General features: G+C 41.9%; 1 protein-coding gene across 4 annotated transcripts; it reads left to right on the top strand.

Moving 5' to 3' along the window:
* The first annotated feature begins 335 nt into the window (after positions 1-335).
* LOC135526363 (cationic amino acid transporter 3-like) lies at positions 336-19,368 on the top strand. Of its 4 annotated transcripts, none has more exons than XM_064954684.1 (12): positions 336-468; positions 11,394-11,815; positions 12,237-12,398; positions 12,617-12,788; positions 13,026-13,144; positions 13,233-13,455; positions 13,806-13,945; positions 14,053-14,155; positions 14,232-14,455; positions 14,704-14,870; positions 15,133-15,241; positions 15,520-19,368. In XM_064954684.1, exons 2-12 carry the CDS (start codon positions 11,449-11,451, stop codon positions 15,660-15,662), a joined length of 1,929 nt encoding a protein of 642 aa, XP_064810756.1. In that variant the 5' UTR covers positions 336-468; positions 11,394-11,448; the 3' UTR covers positions 15,663-19,368. The 4 variants fall into 4 exon arrangements, with proteins under 4 accessions (XP_064810756.1, XP_064810755.1, XP_064810754.1 ...); XM_064954683.1 differs by having other exon boundaries at positions 11,377-11,815; XM_064954682.1 differs by having other exon boundaries at positions 11,374-11,815.
* The last annotated feature ends 48 nt before the right edge of the window (positions 19,369-19,416 follow it).

Raw genomic sequence — 19,416 nt, 5'->3', positions numbered from 1 at the left:
ACCTGACCTCAACCCAATTGAGATGGTTTGGGATGAGTTGGACCGCAAAGTGGAGGAAAATAACAAGTGCTCAGCATATGTGGGAACTCCTTCAAGAATATTGGAAAAGCATTCCAGGTGAAGCTGGTTGAGAGAAGGCCAAGAGTGTGCAAAGCTGTCAAAGGCAAAGGGTGGCTACTTTGAAGAATCTAAAATTATATTTTGATCACTTTATTTGGTTCTGTGATTCCATATGTGTTATTTCATAGTGTTGATGTCTTCACTATTATTCTACAATGTAGAAAATAGAAAAAATATTGACTCAGTAGGTGTGTCCAAACTTTTGACTGGTACGGTACATTAGCGTGTGTTGTATCAAGTTTTTAGACCGACAAGTCACACCTTTTTTTCGGACTGTAAAGTTCAATCAGAAGACATAGTTTTCATCTTGCTGATCGCAATTTATTTTGGGGCCGATCAATTCCTCAGGTATGTAGCTAACTAATGTTTGTTATACCAAAGACATCGAATGAAGATTGTATTTGCTAGCGATGTGTTCCAAGAAAGAGTCTGAACCAAAGCGAGTTCTCATCGATAGGAATTAATTAACTCAACGTAATTCAATGTATGGCGATTTATAGTGAATAACAACACCTGAATCGAATGTGGCAGTACTAGTTGGTCATCTGGACAACATTTTCGCGATGCCCAGCATGAATTAACGAGACTCTTTGTAGCTATCTAGCGTAGTCTGGCAGACATGCTGGAGTGTTTGGATCTAGCTAGCTTTTCAGACAATTCAGCTGTCGGTTCTTTGGTTTTAGCAAGTCTCCCTCAACCATAGGGCTTGACTGCTAACGTTAGATATTTTTACTGGCACGTGAATGGACCGTCTAATTAATCTTGCTGTAAATCAGGTAGCTAGTTTACCAACCTCGCCAAACGTAAACGAGTTTAGTAATAATGTAAACCATGAGCGTATCGATAATGGAAACCTAAATTCGTGTCTAACATTCCTTCTCTATTTGATCTAACGTTATCAATGTACTCTTGTAATCCGGTTGGTGTTTATTTTTCTTCCTTGTCCAACACGGACTGTTGTGTGCAAGCCTGCAACTCCCTTTTAAATGTATTAATAATTTTAGCTGGCTTGTTAATACAACCTGGTCTCATAGCATATCGTATTATTCTGTATATACATGTGGTACACATTTAATATAGTATATTGATTTGTGGATGTCAATCATCCATTTTGTATGATATTTTACGAATTCAAATTCGTACCATATGTTATGCACTTGCTAAGTCTATCATATGTTACGAATTCCATTTTGTTGTGGAAAACATCAACGTTAGCCACCTATAGCTAGCATTAGCTAACATTAGATTTTCTAGGGGTTACTTTGGGTTAAATGGTTAACATGCTGAACAAAAATACAAGTGTAAAGTGTTTGTCCCATGTTTCATGAACTGAAAAAAAATCCCTGAAAATTTTCCATGTGCACAGAAAGCTTATTTCTCTCAAATGTTGTGCACAAATTTGTTTGCATCCCTGTAAGTAATCATTTCTCCTTTATCAAGAAAATCAGCATGGTTTTGAGGGAGTGTGCAATTTGCATGCTTGCTGCAGGAATGTCCACCAGAGCTGTTGCCAGTGAATTGAATGTTAATTTCTCTATCATAAGCCCCAACATCATTTTAGAGAATTTGGCTGTGCGTCCAACTGGCCTCACAACCGCAGACTACGTGTAACTACGCCAGCCCAGGGCCACATCCGGCTTCTTCACTTGAGGGATCGTCTGGGGGGGGAATTCTGTATGTAATAAAGCCCTTTGGTGCAGAATTTTTTTTCTTCTTCTGATTGGCTTGGCCTGGCTCCCCAGTGGGTGCACCTGTGCCCAGTCATGTGAAATCCATAGATTAGGGTCTAAATAATTTATTTCAATTTACTTATTTCCCTTACATGAATTGTAACTCAGTAAACTTAAATTGTTGCATGTTGTTTTTATACACTGCTCAAAAAATAAAGGGAACACTAAAATAACACTTCCTAGATCTGAATGAATGAAATATTCTTATTAAATACTTTTTTCTTTACATAGTTGAATGTGCTGACAACAAAATCACACAAATTATCAATGGAAATCATATTTATCAACCCATGGAGGTCTGGATTTGGAGTCACACTCAAAATTAAAGTGGAAAACCACACTACAGGCTGATCCAACTTTGCTGTAATGTCCTTTAAAACAAGTCAAAATGAGGCTCAGTAGTGTGTATGACCTCCCTACAACGCATGGGCATGCTCCTGATGAAGTGGCGGATGGTCTCTTGAGGGAAGTCCTCCCAGACCTGGACTAAAGCATCCACCAACTCCTGGACAGTCTGTGGTGCAACGTGGAGTTGGTGGATGGAGCGAGACATGATGTCCCAGGTTTGCTCAATTGGATTCAGGTCTGGGGAACGGGCGGGCCAGTCCATAGCATCAATGCCTTCCTCTTGCAGGAACTGCTGACACACTCCAGCCACATGAGGTCTAGCATTGTCTTGCATTCGGAGGAACCCAGGGCCAACTGGTGCAGTTGTCCAGCATATGGTCTGAGGATCTCATCTCTGTACCTAATGGCAATCAGGCTACCTCTGGCGAGCACATGGAGGGCTGTGCGGCCCCCAAAGAAATGCGACCCCACACCATGACTGACCCACCTCCAAACCGGTCATGCTGGAGGATGTTGCAGGCAGCAGAACGTTCTCCACGGCGTCTCCAGACTCTGTCACGTCTGTCATGTGCTTTCATCTGTGAAGAGCACAGGGCGCCAGTGGCGAATTTGCCAATCTTGGTGTTCTCTGGCAAATGCCAAACATCCTGCACGGTGTTGGGCTGTAAGCACAACCCCCACCTGTGGACGTAGGGCCCTCATACCACCCTCATGGAGTCTGTTTCTGGCTGTTTGCTAGGGGTCATTTTGCAGGGCTCTGGCAGTGCTCCTCCTTGCACAAAGGCGGAGGTAGCTGTCCTGCTGCTGGGTTGTTGCCCTCCTACGGCCTCCTCCATGTCTCCTGATATACTGGCCTGTCTCCTGGTAGCGCCTCCATGCTCTGGACACTACGCTGACAGACACAGCAAACCTTCTTGCCACAGCTCGCATTGATGTGTCATCCTGGATGAGCTGCACTACCTGAGCCACTTGTGTGGGTTGTAGACTCCGTCTCATGCTACCACTAGAGTGAAAGCACCGCCAGCATTCAAAAGTGACCAAAACATCAGCCAGGAAGCATAGGAACTGAGGTCACCACCTGCAGAACCACTCCTTAATTGGTGGTGTCTTGCTAATTGCCTATAATTTCCACCTGTTGTCTAATTCATTTGCATAACAGCATGTGAAATTTATTGTCAATCAGTGTTGCTTCCTAAGTGGACAGGTTGATTTCACAGAAGTGTGATTGACTTGGAGTTCCATTGTTGTTTAAGTGTTCCCTTTATTTTTTTGAGCAGTGTTTTTTTGTTCAGTATAGTTGCAAAGTAGCTAAAATGCCTAAGTTGTCCGTGATGAGATTCAAACACGCAACCTTTGGGTTGCTAGACATTCACATAGAGATCTCCACCCTGACCAACCACCTTCCTTTTTTCCTGACATTACCTGTCTTATGTAACATACCAATTATGTCACCATAGCATATCATACTAATTTGTTTCCCAGATTTACGTTTACTACGTTACATCTAGTCTGAGACCAGTCTGAATGTCTTTAACTGATATATTCAATAAAAGAGAGTGCATATTCCATTGCTACTTAATCAGCTAAGTGAGTACTGACACTTTCTATTGTGGAAGGCTTGGGTCTATGTATGTTTGGTGTTGTATAACTATGTTCAAGTACCTGCTGAGGCTTGTCTTTTCCAGGTGTTACACATTTCTGTGGCTTTTTCTTCAGCCAAAAAAATTAATCAGCAATCAAACTACCACACCTAGCTTTTTTCAGGGTTCCAAGGATCGTTTGAGTGTTCAGTAATTTATTAGAACTGGAAAGTTAATAACCCCGCCTGAAGGCGTGTCACCCAAGGAGACAGTCACAGGCTGTGCAAGTGCATTATCTGCTTGAGACCTGTGAGTGCCCCCGGGCTGAAAGTATGGTGGGTGACGAGGCAAACAGCTCTCGAGGAGGACATGCTGTGTAATCAAATATGTCATATACTGTGAGATATAACCTCCAAGTATAGCATGGCACTCCAGTACTCCTTTCAGCCTTTTGGTGAAATGGTATTATTGTGTGGAGACACTGGTGCGGTAGTAGATAGAGGGCTTTACGTAGCAAGAGATGGCTGATGCTCTGTCATCTTGGCCCATAATTTGATTGCCCTTAGACAGGGATCTGATGAATAGCAAATGCTGTGTGTGCATCAACTGGCATCATTTCAGAGAAGCCAAAGCAAATTAACCATGGAAACACCCACAAATTGAGCATTATGCCCTGTGTCTCATTCCTTAGCTAAAGTTTGCAATGATTCATTCCATTGTCAAATTATATGACAGGTCTTCTGAATGAGGCCTGTTTCCTTGAATTGTTGGAACTGAATCATGAACCTTTTTAATTTAGCTGTACAGACTAAACCTGAGCACTCACTTTGATGGAGGCCACATTGTTCCCCTTTTGTTGTTTTTCCAAACAATAACAATGAGTGGGAGTAGAACCTTTGTTTTTCTTGAAATTTAGAACTTCTGAGCATGGAACAGCTTGTTCTAGTTGTAGTCATGTTTGGCAAGACAACAGTATTGCGTTGTTGAATTCAGAAATGTCCTGGCACCCAGGTCATATTTCCTGTGTCATAAGTTCTGCTTTACAATGGTTCTTCTATGTTTACAGTCGGGATTTAAATTTTGCAGGTTAGAGGTCTACTATTTCACCTGCCACATTGGCGAGTGGTCAGGGCTCCACAGTGCGAGCATTTCACTCGCATTTGTGAATACGAAGTATGATCACATTAATAGCTAAATCAATTCTGCAGTAGATGTTTTCAGAGTATTTCTGCCGTGTTGTTTCATAGCTGGTAAACGCACAAAGTCAAAGAACTACGAATTATATACTATAGCCTATCCCACCTCGCGCTGCTGTGCGCACATGAAGAGCTGAGTGAAGGATTATTTTTTGAAGTGCTGAGCACAGGCATAATGGTCTAATTTAGTTGAAACGAAAGTCTACTGAAGTGAGACTTTGTCACTGTGTTTCTTGGTTATTTACATTGTTCACAAGCTATGTTTTTCAATGTTTTGAGTTTCAAATGCTAGGGAAAAGAAGACAACACGGCCACTAGTCAGACTCATTCTCACAAACATGACTCGAGTCGCCTTACCACTAACAAAGATTTTTATTACCTAACCAAGCTTGTCCTTTTTTTTTTTTTTTTTTTTTTTTTTTTTACATTGGAACAAATTATTCATAGTGGGCGGAACAAGCAAGGAGGTGGGCAGAGCCAAGCACGAGCTAGCGAGATCCTATTGGCTCGTTCTAGCACATTTGCATATTTCGGTTAGGGAATGCCTACTCTGAAGTGCGCGTATGCAGTACATTTACATTTAAGTCATTTAGCAGACGCTCTTATCCAGAGCGACTGTAACTACATTTTACACTCCATCTAAATAGTTACATTTTTTTTTTTTTACTTTGGCGAAGGGTGAAGTCTACAAAACTTTGTCCACTCAAATGTTTAATTGATGTGAAAATTTGATTTTGGCCGACATTCTGCTATCTTGTTCCGTCTTCTCCCACCACCGGCCACTGGGCTTTCCACTCATCACTACCAAATGCCAATCCGATGCTTCACATTTTATATATCTGTCTCATTGTTCTGTCTGTGACTGTAACCTCCTGTCATTTTTTTTAATTAAAAAAAAATTGAACTTTTATTTAGCTAGGCAAGTCAGTTAAGAACAAATTCTTATTTACAATGACGGCCTACACTGGCCAAACCCGGACGACACTGGACCTATTGTGCGCCGCTCTATGGGACTCCCAATCACGTCCGGTTGTGATACAGTCTTGATTCGAGCCAGGTTGTCTGTAGTGACACCTCTAGCACTGAGATGCGGTGCATTAGACCGCTGCGCCACTCAGGAGCATGTTAAAGGGGCAAGTGAAAATTTGTCCCCAAAAAATTTAACGAAATGAAACAATATACCACATTTATTTCTTACTAGTAATGCATGTATTGTTTTAGGAACATTACAAAGCATGCTCATTTGTTTTATTATACAGTGGCTGGTGGACCAAAATGTTAACTTGAGGCCCTCTTTACAGTTAAACATAAAAATACAGCTGCGCCACTCGGGGGCCCAAAACAGTTCTATTCTTTAATACTTCTTAGAAATGACCAGAACATGCAATTAATTTCCCACATCATATTGCAAAGACTTTGTGGTGAAGTTTAGCCCACACATTTCACCATGGTCATGCTAGGCTACACAAACGTAATCATGACTAATTATTTGTTCACCTCTAAGAAGGTTAGCAGGCTTATGTAACACTGTTGATTATCCTCTTAATGGAGGAGAAAGGCCAACTGTGCTTGATATAGTTGTTATTCCAGAGTCTGGATTGTCCCAACTTAGCCTGGCTAGTATGTCAGTCTACTGCGCCGAGTAGATGACAGCATGAAGCCAGGCAGACCTTGCAATCCCATTTTGACTGTATCTCTATCAGCCTAAAGTCAGAGAAATGTTACTGGTCAAATTGTTAGGAAATTGTAAGTGTCGTGGGTGTAGTAACTTCTGACTGAGATGCCTGTTTGTTGAACTCGTAGCCTATAGCAAGGCCATTCAACATGTTCTTACGGGGACAGATGTAAAAAAGGTTAATTGCACGGGGGCCGGACGTTTTGCACATGCAATTATTTTTCAGAAGAACTGTTAAAAAAAGCAATGCATTACCACCAATATAGCACTTTGGAGTGTGCTCAACCAACACCAGTTAAGGTGCAACCAAAACAATTGATCATCATTGAAAGGAAAAGGTGCAATGCTCGATCACCATTATTTTTGTTTTATTTAAACAACCATTAAAAGCTTCTTAATTAAAAGTAACTAATTAAAAGCTTAATTAAGCATCACAATAAATAAGACAAAGCTATGCCAAATTTTAGTCTGAAGGAAGAATTCTTTGAATTCATTTTTCTCAGTCTTTAGATGTTTGTCACACCCTTCTTGCGAGCACCAGAGAGTGAAATGGAAGGCACATGCGTGTTCCTGAGAGTCGTAGCTTTCAGGAATGTGGTCATAGCTTAAACCGTTCAAACACTAGAGGGAAGTTTGTATGAAGAACTAATAATCAACATGCCACATAGGCGCTAGAAACCACACTATAGACAACCACCATATTGCTTGTCTTTTTGGCACTGAATGTCTGATTTGGACAGGGATTTATTTTCAGATCTTTTGTTCAGAATTTATCTAAGGGCCGGTATAAATTAATATACGGGCCAGATCTGGCCTGCTGGCCGCCAGTTGAACAGCCCTGGCCTATAGTGTGTACACTAGATTTAAGAGCCACGGGGGTATGATATCTGGGTGTAGGAAATACAGTTGCCTGTGTCCCCTGTAGACATGGTCTCCTGTCAGCCAAACAGAGTTAACATGGACGCTCTCTCCCTCCTGATGAGGTGTGTTGCGCAGACCTGGCCTGATTAAACTTGCATGGCCTCTCCGGTGTGTGTGTGCCAGGATCAACCCTTCGACCTGGACCCATTGCCAGACAGGAGAGCTTTATTATGTCCAACCATGGTGCCCACACAGTGGGCTTGGACAGCAATTTCTTTCCTGTTGAATAGTTCCTTTTTTGGGCACAGTTGGATAGGGCAATTCTTACCCAGCTTTGTATTGGGATCATCTGTCTGCTTCTTAAAAATTTAATCGGTCTGGTGTGTCAAGTCAGAGGCCTTTCATCATGTTTTTCCATTCCCCTCTCTCTCCCAAGCTTTATTTGCCAACTATGCTACCATTCCTGCTATTCCCCCTTTCACCCTGTTCTCTTTTCATTTATTTTCTTCATTCTCCTATTTTTGTTTTTCTGGCTGCACATTAATGGGGTTGTTGACTCCCTCCCTTTCAGTCTTTCAGATTCAATATGGTTTCTGCCAAGGTCAGGGTACTGGTCAGCACTATGCTCTACTGCAGGGCTTTCTTTCCTCCAGCGGCTACCAGCCAGTGATCGGGGCCTAAATGGCTGCCTGACATGATTCACTATTCAGTCAGACTGCCTTTTAGAAGCAGGTAAATTCCATGTAAAAGGACCTACGGGCACCAACATCTGAAGTTCATATGAGCATGTCAAATGAAAGCTAAGAGTCTCTATTTTTGAGAAATTAAGGCATATATACATTTTTCAACCATTTTCCATCCTAAAAATGTGGAATAAGCAAACGCTATGATTTCTTATCAAACAGATGGAAAAGGGGTCTTAGAAAACATCTACCAGAGAGTCTTAAAAGGTGTTAGAAATATACCAAAAAACAATGTTGAAGTGAAGACCCCTGCCAATTAATATCAACACTTTTTTATATTTAGTTTATAAGAGAAAAAGTCAGCATTCTGTAAGTTCAAGAAATCGTGCCTTGGAATTCCATTACCAAAATCCCACATCATTAGACATGATCCAGACCTTTGGCGACAACTAAGTATTTTTTTAAACCTTCCGCTTTAGGCTGGATTTGTCGGTGTATGTCATACATGCATCATTTATGAGCAGAATTACCTAAATTGACCACAAAGTCCCTAGTTTGAAATCAACTTGTCTTCTGGAAGCTGTACTGCGCCATTTGTCCCCCACATGGGCCAGCCCCCTAGCAATTTGAGTTCTAGCCAATGAGCTTCAACCCCTCGCCATTTCAGTAAGGACTAACAAGATGCACATGCAATGACGTGGTGTACGTATCTGCACATATGTGACAGTAGCAATTTTCGGGGACCACTTTTGGCTTGTGAGCACAACTTTAAGAACTACTGGCAAAAAAGTATACAAAACTGGAGAACCTCTTTTGAGATATTTTCTAATTTCTCTCCCTCATGAGGAGGAAGGATAATGAATGTTCAATGTTCAAGTAAAGGTAGACATCAATTAGTTGTAGTGTTTTACTGATATCAGTTTTGTTTATGAATTAAGTGAATTGGTAACAGAAGTTCTGCAATTGAATTGGCTACAATGGGGAAATCATAGTTGTCACAAACCACAGTTGGGTCCCCTGCTACTGTCCTCCCTTCTGCTGGCATACTGTCATGTTGATCTGCTAAGTTTTCTTTCTGTAGTCTGGTGGTCAAAGCAAGAGTGTGAAAAGTCTCTCCAATTAATGTCACCTCTCCCAACTCTTATTGACACCTACCCATGAGGCCCGTCTCTTTCCATTTTACTGTAATCAGCATCCTCTCCCACTAAGCACCAACTGACACCGGACGTCCATGAATGATGAAAAGTAGTTGGAATTTGGTCCAGCCTGACCTTGATTTCAACGTCCACAGACGTCTGGTACGGCCTTCATTTGGCCCAAACATAGACGTCCATAGGCTCCAAGTGGCGCAGTGGTCTAAGGCACTGCATCGGAGTGCTTGAGGTGTCATGACAGACCCGAGTTCGATCCCAGGCTGTCACAGCCGACTGTGACCCGGGAGACCCATTAAGCGTGGCACAGTTGGCCCAGTGTCGTCTGAGGAGGGTTTGACCGGCCGGGATTTCCTTGTCCCATCGTGCTCTAGCGACTCCTTGTGGCAGGCTGGGCGCCTGCAAGCTGATATCGCCAGCTGGATGGTGCTTCCTCCAACTCATTGGTGCAGCTGGCTTCTGGGTTAAGATAGCAGTGCGGCTTGGCAGGGTCATGTCTCGGAGGACGCATGGCGCTCAACCTTCGCCTCTCCCAAGTCCGTAGGAGTTGCAGCAATGGGACAAGACTGTAACTACCAATTTAGATATCACGAAATCACTATTTTTTTCTTACATTTTTTTATAGACATCCATAATTGTTTCAGGTTTGGACCGGACCAAATCTGAACCAATCATAGACGTCTATGTTTCACAAGTTTGGACAGCACAGTACCATATAGGAGAGGGCTGTACACGAGTTTAGTACGCTAATGTACTGAACTATACTTTACTGAACTCTACTGTTCTGTGCAGTACTGTACTCTACTGTGCTGTACTTTAATATCTGAAATTGTGAAACATAGACAAATACGATTGCTTAAGGTTTGGTCCGGTCTGGTCCAACCAAGTTTGGCGGTGGAGCTCGTTAAAATAATAGCAAGTGTGTAGAATAATACCCAAATATGCAAATGAGGATATTTATACATTTGTGTACCACTTTGGGATACATAACCATGAAGAGAATGACATTCATATCCATAATTATGCATTTTTGTGTAGTACAGATCAGGCACCCATGATGGAATTCCATAATCGCAATTATGTCACCGGGTGTAAATCCACTTCACTTACTGTAGTTCCAAAATAGATTTTTTTCAGAGTCAAGATGCCTTGTCACAGCTGACACACCATTCTGTTGGCTGACATCTTTGAATCTTAATTCTTAGCAGATATTTAATAACTGAGTAATATTTTACCAAAATGGTGTTACCAAACTTTGCATATGCACAGTTCTTCCAGTAAATGTTTCTGTAAACTGTTAAAAGCAGTCATTGTGCATGGAGTTGTATGGTTTGTTTAACTTTGAAATCAATGTTTTTTGTTTGGAATACATTTTAAGTGAAAAATCTGAGTCTCAGCGCAATTCTTACTGTGGGATTTCCCAGCACTGTTAACGTAGTGTCAGTGTTAGAACAGCAGAAAGATTGGGGATTGACGAAGGATGCATGTCTCTAATGTTGCAATTGGAGATGCTGTGCTTACCTACACTTCAGATGATGTAAAATAGGGTCTAACTTACAATAAAAAATGACAATTTTTATTTAAAAAAAGTGTAAACCCAGTTTGTAAGCTTTTTAGTGATCAAGCTCAACTGTTTTTCTTATCCAGTGATAAGACATGGGTGTCTTATGGTAGGTTGTGTTATGCAAAATTGGTCAACTTTGAAGCACATCTGTCTTCTAAATGTTTTGGCATTCATGTCCACAGTCACTTTTTGACCACTTCTACCATGGGCAAATATGTTTAGAAAGTTTTGTTCAAATCAAAATGCATGTGGTCAAAAAGTGACTGAATTCAAACAATGACCCTTCAGAGAATTATGATACCGTTTTGTGTGAAGTACATGTGTGAAGAAGCGTTTTTCTGACTAACATTTCACTCCCCATTTGATTATATGATATCTTGCTTCTGAGAAAGTAGTCGATTACAAAATAATGATTGTTGTGTCTGGACTTGTCCCTCCAAACCACTCTCCTTTCTCATTTGACAGTAGATTGTCCTCTTCTGCAGTTGGCTGTAAGAAGATCCTTCATCTCCTCCTCTTGATTTGGTGACCTGTCCTATCATGGCTGAAAAGCTAGCGTCCTTCGGTAAGATGCTGCTCCGGCGACGGGCTCTGGACTGTAACCAGGAAGAGAGCCACTTCGCCCGCTGCCTGACCACGCTGGACCTTATTGCCCTGGGGGTGGGTGCCACTCTGGGGGCCGGCGTCTATGTGCTGGCTGGAGAGGTGGCCAGGGAGAAGGCCGGCCCAGCCATCGTGCTCTGCTTCCTCATCGCAGCGCTCTCCTCCGTCCTTGCTGGTCTGTGTTATGCTGAGTTTGGTGCTCGTGTGCCCAAGACTGGTTCAGCCTACATGTACAGCTATGTGACTGTGGGGGAAATCTGGGCCTTCATCACTGGCTGGAACCTCATCCTCTCCTATGTCATAGGTAAGTCAGAAGTGGGTTAGTAAAAATGAGTGATTTTGAAATTAAGAACCAAAGTGATTTTTAAAAATGGTCAGGAAATGTTTGATTTTTTTTTGTGTAAAGTTGCAAGAAGCATGTTTTTAAAGGTAAAAGCAGGATATGAGGTGCAAGGATAACATAAATCTATGTGACTGCACACAACTCCAAGCTGCTTAAACTGCAGTGATATTACTGCTATACTCAGCCAGTCATTAGAGATAATCAGCAATTATGAGTAGCTGTATAATTAGACTGAATGATTAAGATTCTGACGAGGACGTGAGCTGAAGAGGTTTTACAGGCAGAGCAAGTGCCTGGTCCTTCAGAAGGATTGCCTCATGACAGAAGAGCCCTTGAATGTATGACTCCAACCTCTCATTGTAAGTCTCTCCCCCTCTTTCAGGCACAGCCAGTGTTGCTCGGGCCTGGAGCTCCACCTTTGACAACCTGGTTGAACAGAAGATCTCAGACTTCTTCAGAGCCTCCATGTCCATCAAGGTCCCTGGGAAGATTCTTGCTGAATACCCAGACCTCTTCGCCTTCATCCTGATCTTGCTGCTCACTGGTGTGGCTCACATCTCATTAACATAACTCAGAACACATTTGAAAGCATTATAGACAACCTCAGCGAAACCACAGCTACTAAAGAGAGGTTTCTATGGCTGCCTCTTCATTGCTGCCCTAGAGCAAGGGCAGAGTGCCCATTCAGTGCAGCATTATGATTGGCCGCGCTTGGTCGCTGCCCACATCTGTGGCTCTGACACTTTTCTAACACCCACACAGGCCTGCTGGCGTTTGGCGTTAGCGAGTCGGCCCTAGTGAACAAGATCTTCACGGGGGTCAACCTGGTGGTGCTGGGCTTCGTCATCATCTCAGGCCTGGTGAAGGGAGACCGTACCAACTGGAACCTCACTGTGGAGGACTTTGTCAACACAACCAACATCACTGATCCAGAGTGAGTCACCAAAGACAAGACGGGCAGGGGAGCTCAGAAAGAGTACTTTATTAGGCAGGAATGGTGGTGTTTTAAAATAAGCCCTATGCAGTAATTGAGAGAGTCTGTTTGCAAAAATAGATCAAAGCTTTTGCAGCCATCAGGGGTAGCAGTTCTCTTCTTGAAGACTAAATATGAAACAATTACTCTTTCTCTTGGGCATTTTTCTGTATTTTCAAGTTCTCTTTCTCTGTCCAGGATAATTAAAGAGAAGTTTGGCACTGGGGGTTTTGCTCCATTTGGCTTCAGTGGAGTCCTGTCTGGGGCAGCAACCTGCTTCTATGCCTTTGTGGGGTTCGACTGCATCGCAACAACAAGTAGGCCATTTCTTCTTGTCTCTTGACACCAGAGTATTTTTTTCTGTGGTTGACGACTGTCAAATTTAAACAATCTCTATCTACACAGGTGAAGAGGCCAAGAACCCTATGCGTTCCATCCCCATCGGAATCGTGGCTTCTCTGCTCATCTGTTTCTTTGCCTACTTCGGGGTGTCTGCGGCTCTCACCCTTATGATGCCCTACTACCTGCTGAACAGAGAGAGCCCACTGCCAGAGGCCTTCAGTTATGTGCACTGGGACCCTGCCCGCTACATCGTGGCTGTGGGCTCCCTCTGTGCCCTCTCCACCAGGTGACTGGCACAGACAGTTTCCCATAGAGACTTCTCATGGCCTTGTGTGCACTTCTAGCAAAGGTAGAAAGGCACCCAGATGGCAGGCTATTTTTAGTTCATTTATTTTTGTGTCTGAACAGATGTTTCTTATCATATGCTGTGCTTTCAGTTCCTTTTTGTTGTTGTTTGTTATTTGCCTGCAAATAACCAATTATGATGTGGATTATATGAACCAAACTTTTTTTGTTTCTTGTGTTAAATGTTGATGGCCAGTCAGTGTTTGTGGATTGTCCAGAGACATGGCTGACCTCTGTGTGATGGCGATGACTTTGCCTGTGTCTGAGTCCCTCTGTCTTTTCTCTGTCCAGTTTACTGGGCTCAATGTTCCCCATGCCCCGTGTAATCTATGCCATGGCTGAGGACGGCCTGCTCTTCCGCTTCCTCTCAAAGATGAACATAAAAACCAAGACCCCCCTGTTAGCCACCATCGTGTCGGGTATTGTAGCAGGTAAGCTTAGCCCTTGCTTTACTGTGCACCAACACTTAGAGTAGCTGCTAAACAGTTGACAGAAAACTATGTTTCTTAGAATTGAAATGGATTCTTTCTCTCTGCAGCCCTGATGGCATTCCTGTTTGATCTGGCAGCCCTGGTAGACCTGATGTCGATAGGAACTCTCCTGGCATACACACTAGTGGCAGTGTGTGTGCTTATCCTCAGGTTAGTGCAGAGGATCTTGGCTAAAAAGAGTTCTCAGTCAACGTAGCGTTGACCCTTTATGTGTATTTGTTCTCAGGTACCAGCCGGGTACCCTGGGCCTCAGCGGTGCCAGTGAGAAGCTGGTGGAGCTGGTGGGTCTGCGGAGGGCAACCATGGCGGAGGGGGACAGTGGAGACGAGGGTGAGGGGGAGACCAGGCCCCTCAGGGAGAGGTTCACCCTCAAGATGTTGCTGGTGCCCAGCTGTGACGTCCCCACCAAGACCTCCGGACTTATCGTGTACATCACTACCGCTGTCATCTGTGAGTCTCCTCCTTTTGTCAGGGTGAAGTGTTGATGACGTTAAAGCTGTTTTGGGTGTACCAGAATAGCTCCACATATTTAAGTGAAACTTTTTTTGATAAGTTTGGCATACTGGTTACAAATGGAAGCAGCTGTCTGATAATTGCAATGCATTCTCTCATTTGCATTATGTAGGACCAAGAACTGTAAAGTATAATTAAGATTCCATATACATGCTGAAGTTCACAATCTCTCTTTTTCTCTGTAGCTTTGGTATTCACCCTGCTGTGTGTAGTGCTGGCTGTGTGGGGGGCAGAGGTGGTTAGTGGCCACCCCCTGTGGGTCACCATATGTGCCATACTGGCCTTCTTCGCCTTCCTGTGTGTGGCCATCATCTGGAGACAGCCCCCGAGCAGACAGGCACTCACCTTTAAAGTATGATGGGAGTTGTCAATCACATGACTCAGTTCACGTTTGTTGTTTCATTCATCCTGAGAAACCATTTCCTATTTACTGTAGGTTTCCGCGTTCTCCTAGAAACCACTGTCTGTCTGTACTTGTTTCATTGAATCATCAGCTCTTAGCTTAAAAAAAAGCAAATTAACATTAGATGTTGTACTTGTTAGTCTTGATTATGTCCAGTGTTTGCTAATTGTGGTTAATGTAGAAACAAAACAAAAAATGTGAATCCCCTCAGGTACCTCTGCTCCCAGTGCTGCCATTGGTCAGTATCTTTGTCAACATTTACCTCATGATGCAGCTGGATGGGCCAACATGGTGTCGCTTTGCAGTGTGGATGACTATTGGTTAGTGAGATCGCCACCCCTTATTTTTGCTTTGCCTCTTGCACTTGTGCCGATCTGTATTATTACTCAATGTTGTGTTACTCAAGGAAAGGAAGATACATAGTCAGTTGTACAATTGAATGAAAGCATTCAACGGAAATGTGTCTTCCGCATTTAACCCAGCCCCTATGAATCCGAGAGGTGCGGGGGTACAAGTACAGTGTCTCAGTGAGGTTCACCTTTGACATGCTGCAGTTTCACTGTTTTAAATCCATTTTTCTTCCTTCTCTTTCTCCTAGGTTTTCTCATCTACTTTGGTTATGGGATTAAGAACAGCTCAGAGGCCACACCCAACCGTGGTAAATTTGAGACAGTCCTCCGATCAAAGAGTCCCATCTACCTGGCAGAGGATGACAGTGAGGTGGAAGGGATGACACCTTAGAGGAGAATCGTGGTGGAGTAGATGGTGTACGCCCCAACAACATAACACGCAAGACGAACAGGTGCACGGTCTCATCGCGTTAATTTTCAACTGTCGGGGCATTGTGCTACAACCGACTGTCTTCTCCTTTGTTGATATTTGGTCATTCCTATAATGTAGAGAGACCCTCACATGCTAAATGGATTTTGGATGTACAGTATCAGTCAAAAGTTTGGACACCTACTCATTCAAGGGTTTTTCTTTATTTGTATTATTTTCTACATAGTAGAATAATAGTGAATACATCACACCTATGGAAAGTACACATGGAATCATGTAGTAAGCAAAAAAGTGTTAAGTCAAAATATATTTTATATTTGAGATTCATCAAAGTCACCACCCTTTGCATTGATGACAGCTTTGCACACCTATGGCATTCTTTCAACTAGCTTCATGAGGTATTCACCTGGAATGCATTTCAATTAACAGGTGTGCCTTGTTAAATGTTAATTTGTGGAATTTCTTTCCTTCTTAATGTGTTTTAAGCCAATCACTTGTGTTATGACAAGGTAGGGGTGGTATACAGAATATAGCCCTATTTAGTTAAAGACCAAGTCAATATTATGTCAAGAACAGCAAAAGAAGCAAAATGAAACGACGGTCCATCGTTACTTTAAGACATGAAGGTCAGTCAATCCGGAAAATGTCAAGAACTGCAGTCGCAAAAAAACATCAAGCGCAATGATGAAACTGGCTCTCATGAGGATCGCCACAGGAAAGGAAGACCCAGAGTTACCTCTGGTGCAGAGGATAAGTTCATTAGAGTTACCAGCCTCAGAAACTGCAGCCCAAATAAATGCTTAAGAGTTCAGGTAACAGACACATCTCAACATCAACTGTTCAGAGGAGACTGCATGAATCATGCCTTCACGGTTGAATTACCTCAATAACAAAAAAACACTACTGAAGGACACCTATAATAAGAAGAGACTTGCTTGGGCTAAGAAAAATGAGTTGTAGACATTAGACCGGTGGAAATTTGTCCTTTCTTCTGATTAATCAAAATTTGAGATTTTTGATTCCAACCCACGTGTCTTGTGAGATGCAGAGTAGGTGAGCGGATGATCTCCGCATGTGTGGTTCCCACCGTGAAGCATGGAGGTGTGGGGGTGCTTTGCTGGTGCACTGTCAGTGATTTATTTAGAATTCATGTCACACTTAACCAGAATGGCTACCACAGCATTCTGCAGCGATATGCCATCTCATCTGGTTTGCGCTTAGTCCCACTGTCATTTGTTTTTCAACAGGACAATGACCCAAAACACACCTCCAGGCTGTGTAAGGGCTATTTGACCAAGAAGGAGAGTGATTGAGTGCTGCATCAGATGACCTGGCCTCCACAATCACCCAACCTAACCCAATTGAGATGGTTTGGGATGAGTTGAGCTGGTTGAGAGTGTGCAAAGCTGTCCTCAAGGCAAAGGCTGGCTACTTTGAAAAATCTCATATATAAAATATATTTTGATTTAACACTTTTTTTTGGTTACATGATTCCATGTGTTATTTCATAGTTTTGATACCTTCACTATTATTCTACAAAGTAAAAAATAAAGAACCTTAAATTAGTAGGTGTGTATTAACTTTTGACTGGTACTGTATGTGCACTGAGATATACACTGATTGTACAAAACATTAAGAACACCTGTGATTTCCATGACAGTCTGACCTGGTGAAAGCTACAGTCCCTTATTGATGTCACTTGTTAATTACATTGCAATCAGTGTAGATGAAGGGGAGGATACAGGTTAAAGAAGGATTCTTAAGCATTGAGACATTGTCTATGTGTGCCATTCAGAGGGTGAATGGACAAGACAAGATTTATGAGCCTTTTGAACAGGTTATGGTAGTAGGTAAGAGGCACACTGCTGGGTTTTTCATGCTCAACAGGTTTCTATGTGTAACAAAAATGATCCAACACCCAAAGAACACCTAGCCAACTTGAAACAACTGTGGGAAGCATTAGAGTCAACATGGGCCAGCATCCATGCGGAACTCTTTCGACACCTTGTAGAGTCCATGCCCTGACGGCAAAAGGGAGGGGTGCGTGCAACTTAATATTAGGAAGTTGTTCTTAAAGTTTTGTACGCTCAGTGTATACTCGATCAACATGAACTTGCCAAATTTCTGCATATCTAACCATTTGAAAGGGTTTTTTGTATTAAATATGTCATTTAGATGGTACAAATGGCATGACACAGAGTTCCTCCATTTTTAATGTGTTATTCTAGTGCCTGGTTATTTCTGCCTGAATTCAGCCATTTTCCCCAAAATGGTGTCTGATATCCACTGTCTTTGCCCTGCGAGTTACTGCTGGGTACAGTAAGCATACCAACAGGGTATGTCATGTGTCCTCCTGTCCATATAGGTAAATTACTATGGTATTATTTATGTTCTTTGGGGACAGGCAATACCAAGGAGAGGGTCAAACCACCCCAGAACTCACTGTCTGCACTTTAGAGAGATGCTTGACAATTAAATTAAACTTTGTAAAACTTGGTCCTTACCCAAAATATGGTAATATTTCTAATTTTTTTAAGAATTTAGAATAGAGAATGTTTAAAAAAAAAAATCATTAATTGAATTTTGTTTTCATATTTATACATAGATATGTATGCTATATTTGTTAAAGCTGCCCAAATAATTATTCAATTTAAAATTATGCTCTTAACTGTAGAGAGAAATAACTTATTTTTGTACCATGATGATCGACAAACTCTACCAAATAGAGAAATGTCTATAGGAAGGTACACTGAAGAAAAATGCTGATATTCCTTGGAGCCCAAAACTGGCACTACTGAAAGGCAGAGAAAGGATTACAATACATTAGCCTAGTATGAAAGGGCTTACAGGTTTCATTCCTGTTTTAAGGTCTTAATCTCGTGGTACATGTTACTTACATGATTGATTCCATGTATAATTTTGTACATAACTGTTTTGTATATAATTGTGTCATTGATAGATGGGCCTGGGTTTTAATCTCTTAACTCTGAGTGTCTAACTGAATGTATTAATAACATGAACTGAAAACCCCACCAGCCTCAGTCCAATTTTGTTTCTAGACACTTTGCTGTGGTGTTCAAATCAACTTGTGTTTTTTCTGTTTTAACTATGTGCCTCAATTTATTTGCTCACTTCAAGGGTATGTATGTAACTGTTATTTGTATTCTATGCCTATTTACGAGATGTGGAAATTGTCATATCACAGATAATCAATTCAAATTGGTATCCCTTCATATTATTGTGATTTAAATGACCATTTTAAGATCAAGACTGGCCAGTCTTGTGTAAAAATGGCCTAGAAAACACACTACAAATAGCTGTGAGTAAAAGTCTATTTTTGTATTTTATTTTTATGCTTCCAGAGGACTCAAAGCTTGTTACAGAATCATGTTGCAAAGAAAAGTCTTGCACATTACGTCAGTGTCTCATACAAGGTTTTGTGTAGTGAGTTACAATACTAGGATGTTTACAAACTACCTTGGTCATCAGAACAGTATTTGAGAAAATAACAATTGTGTTGTACTAACTGTTTCATGTCCATTTGTACTCTTACTGATTTTAAAGCATAGTATAACAGTACATGTACTATCTGTAAATGTGTCAAGAGAAATTACTGTATATAATCAATGTTTTGTTTTTTTTAAGTAAATTTGAATCCTCCAATGAAGACTGTCTTTGTGACTTACTGATTTTTTTTCCAGACTTTACAAGGTGG

This window comes from Oncorhynchus masou, chromosome 32 (assembly GCF_036934945.1).
Source record: "Oncorhynchus masou masou isolate Uvic2021 chromosome 32, UVic_Omas_1.1, whole genome shotgun sequence".
NCBI lineage: Eukaryota > Metazoa > Chordata > Actinopteri > Salmoniformes > Salmonidae > Oncorhynchus > Oncorhynchus masou.
The sequence above is the reverse complement of the archived record's forward strand: the minus strand, read 5'-3'. Positions and strand labels throughout refer to the sequence as shown.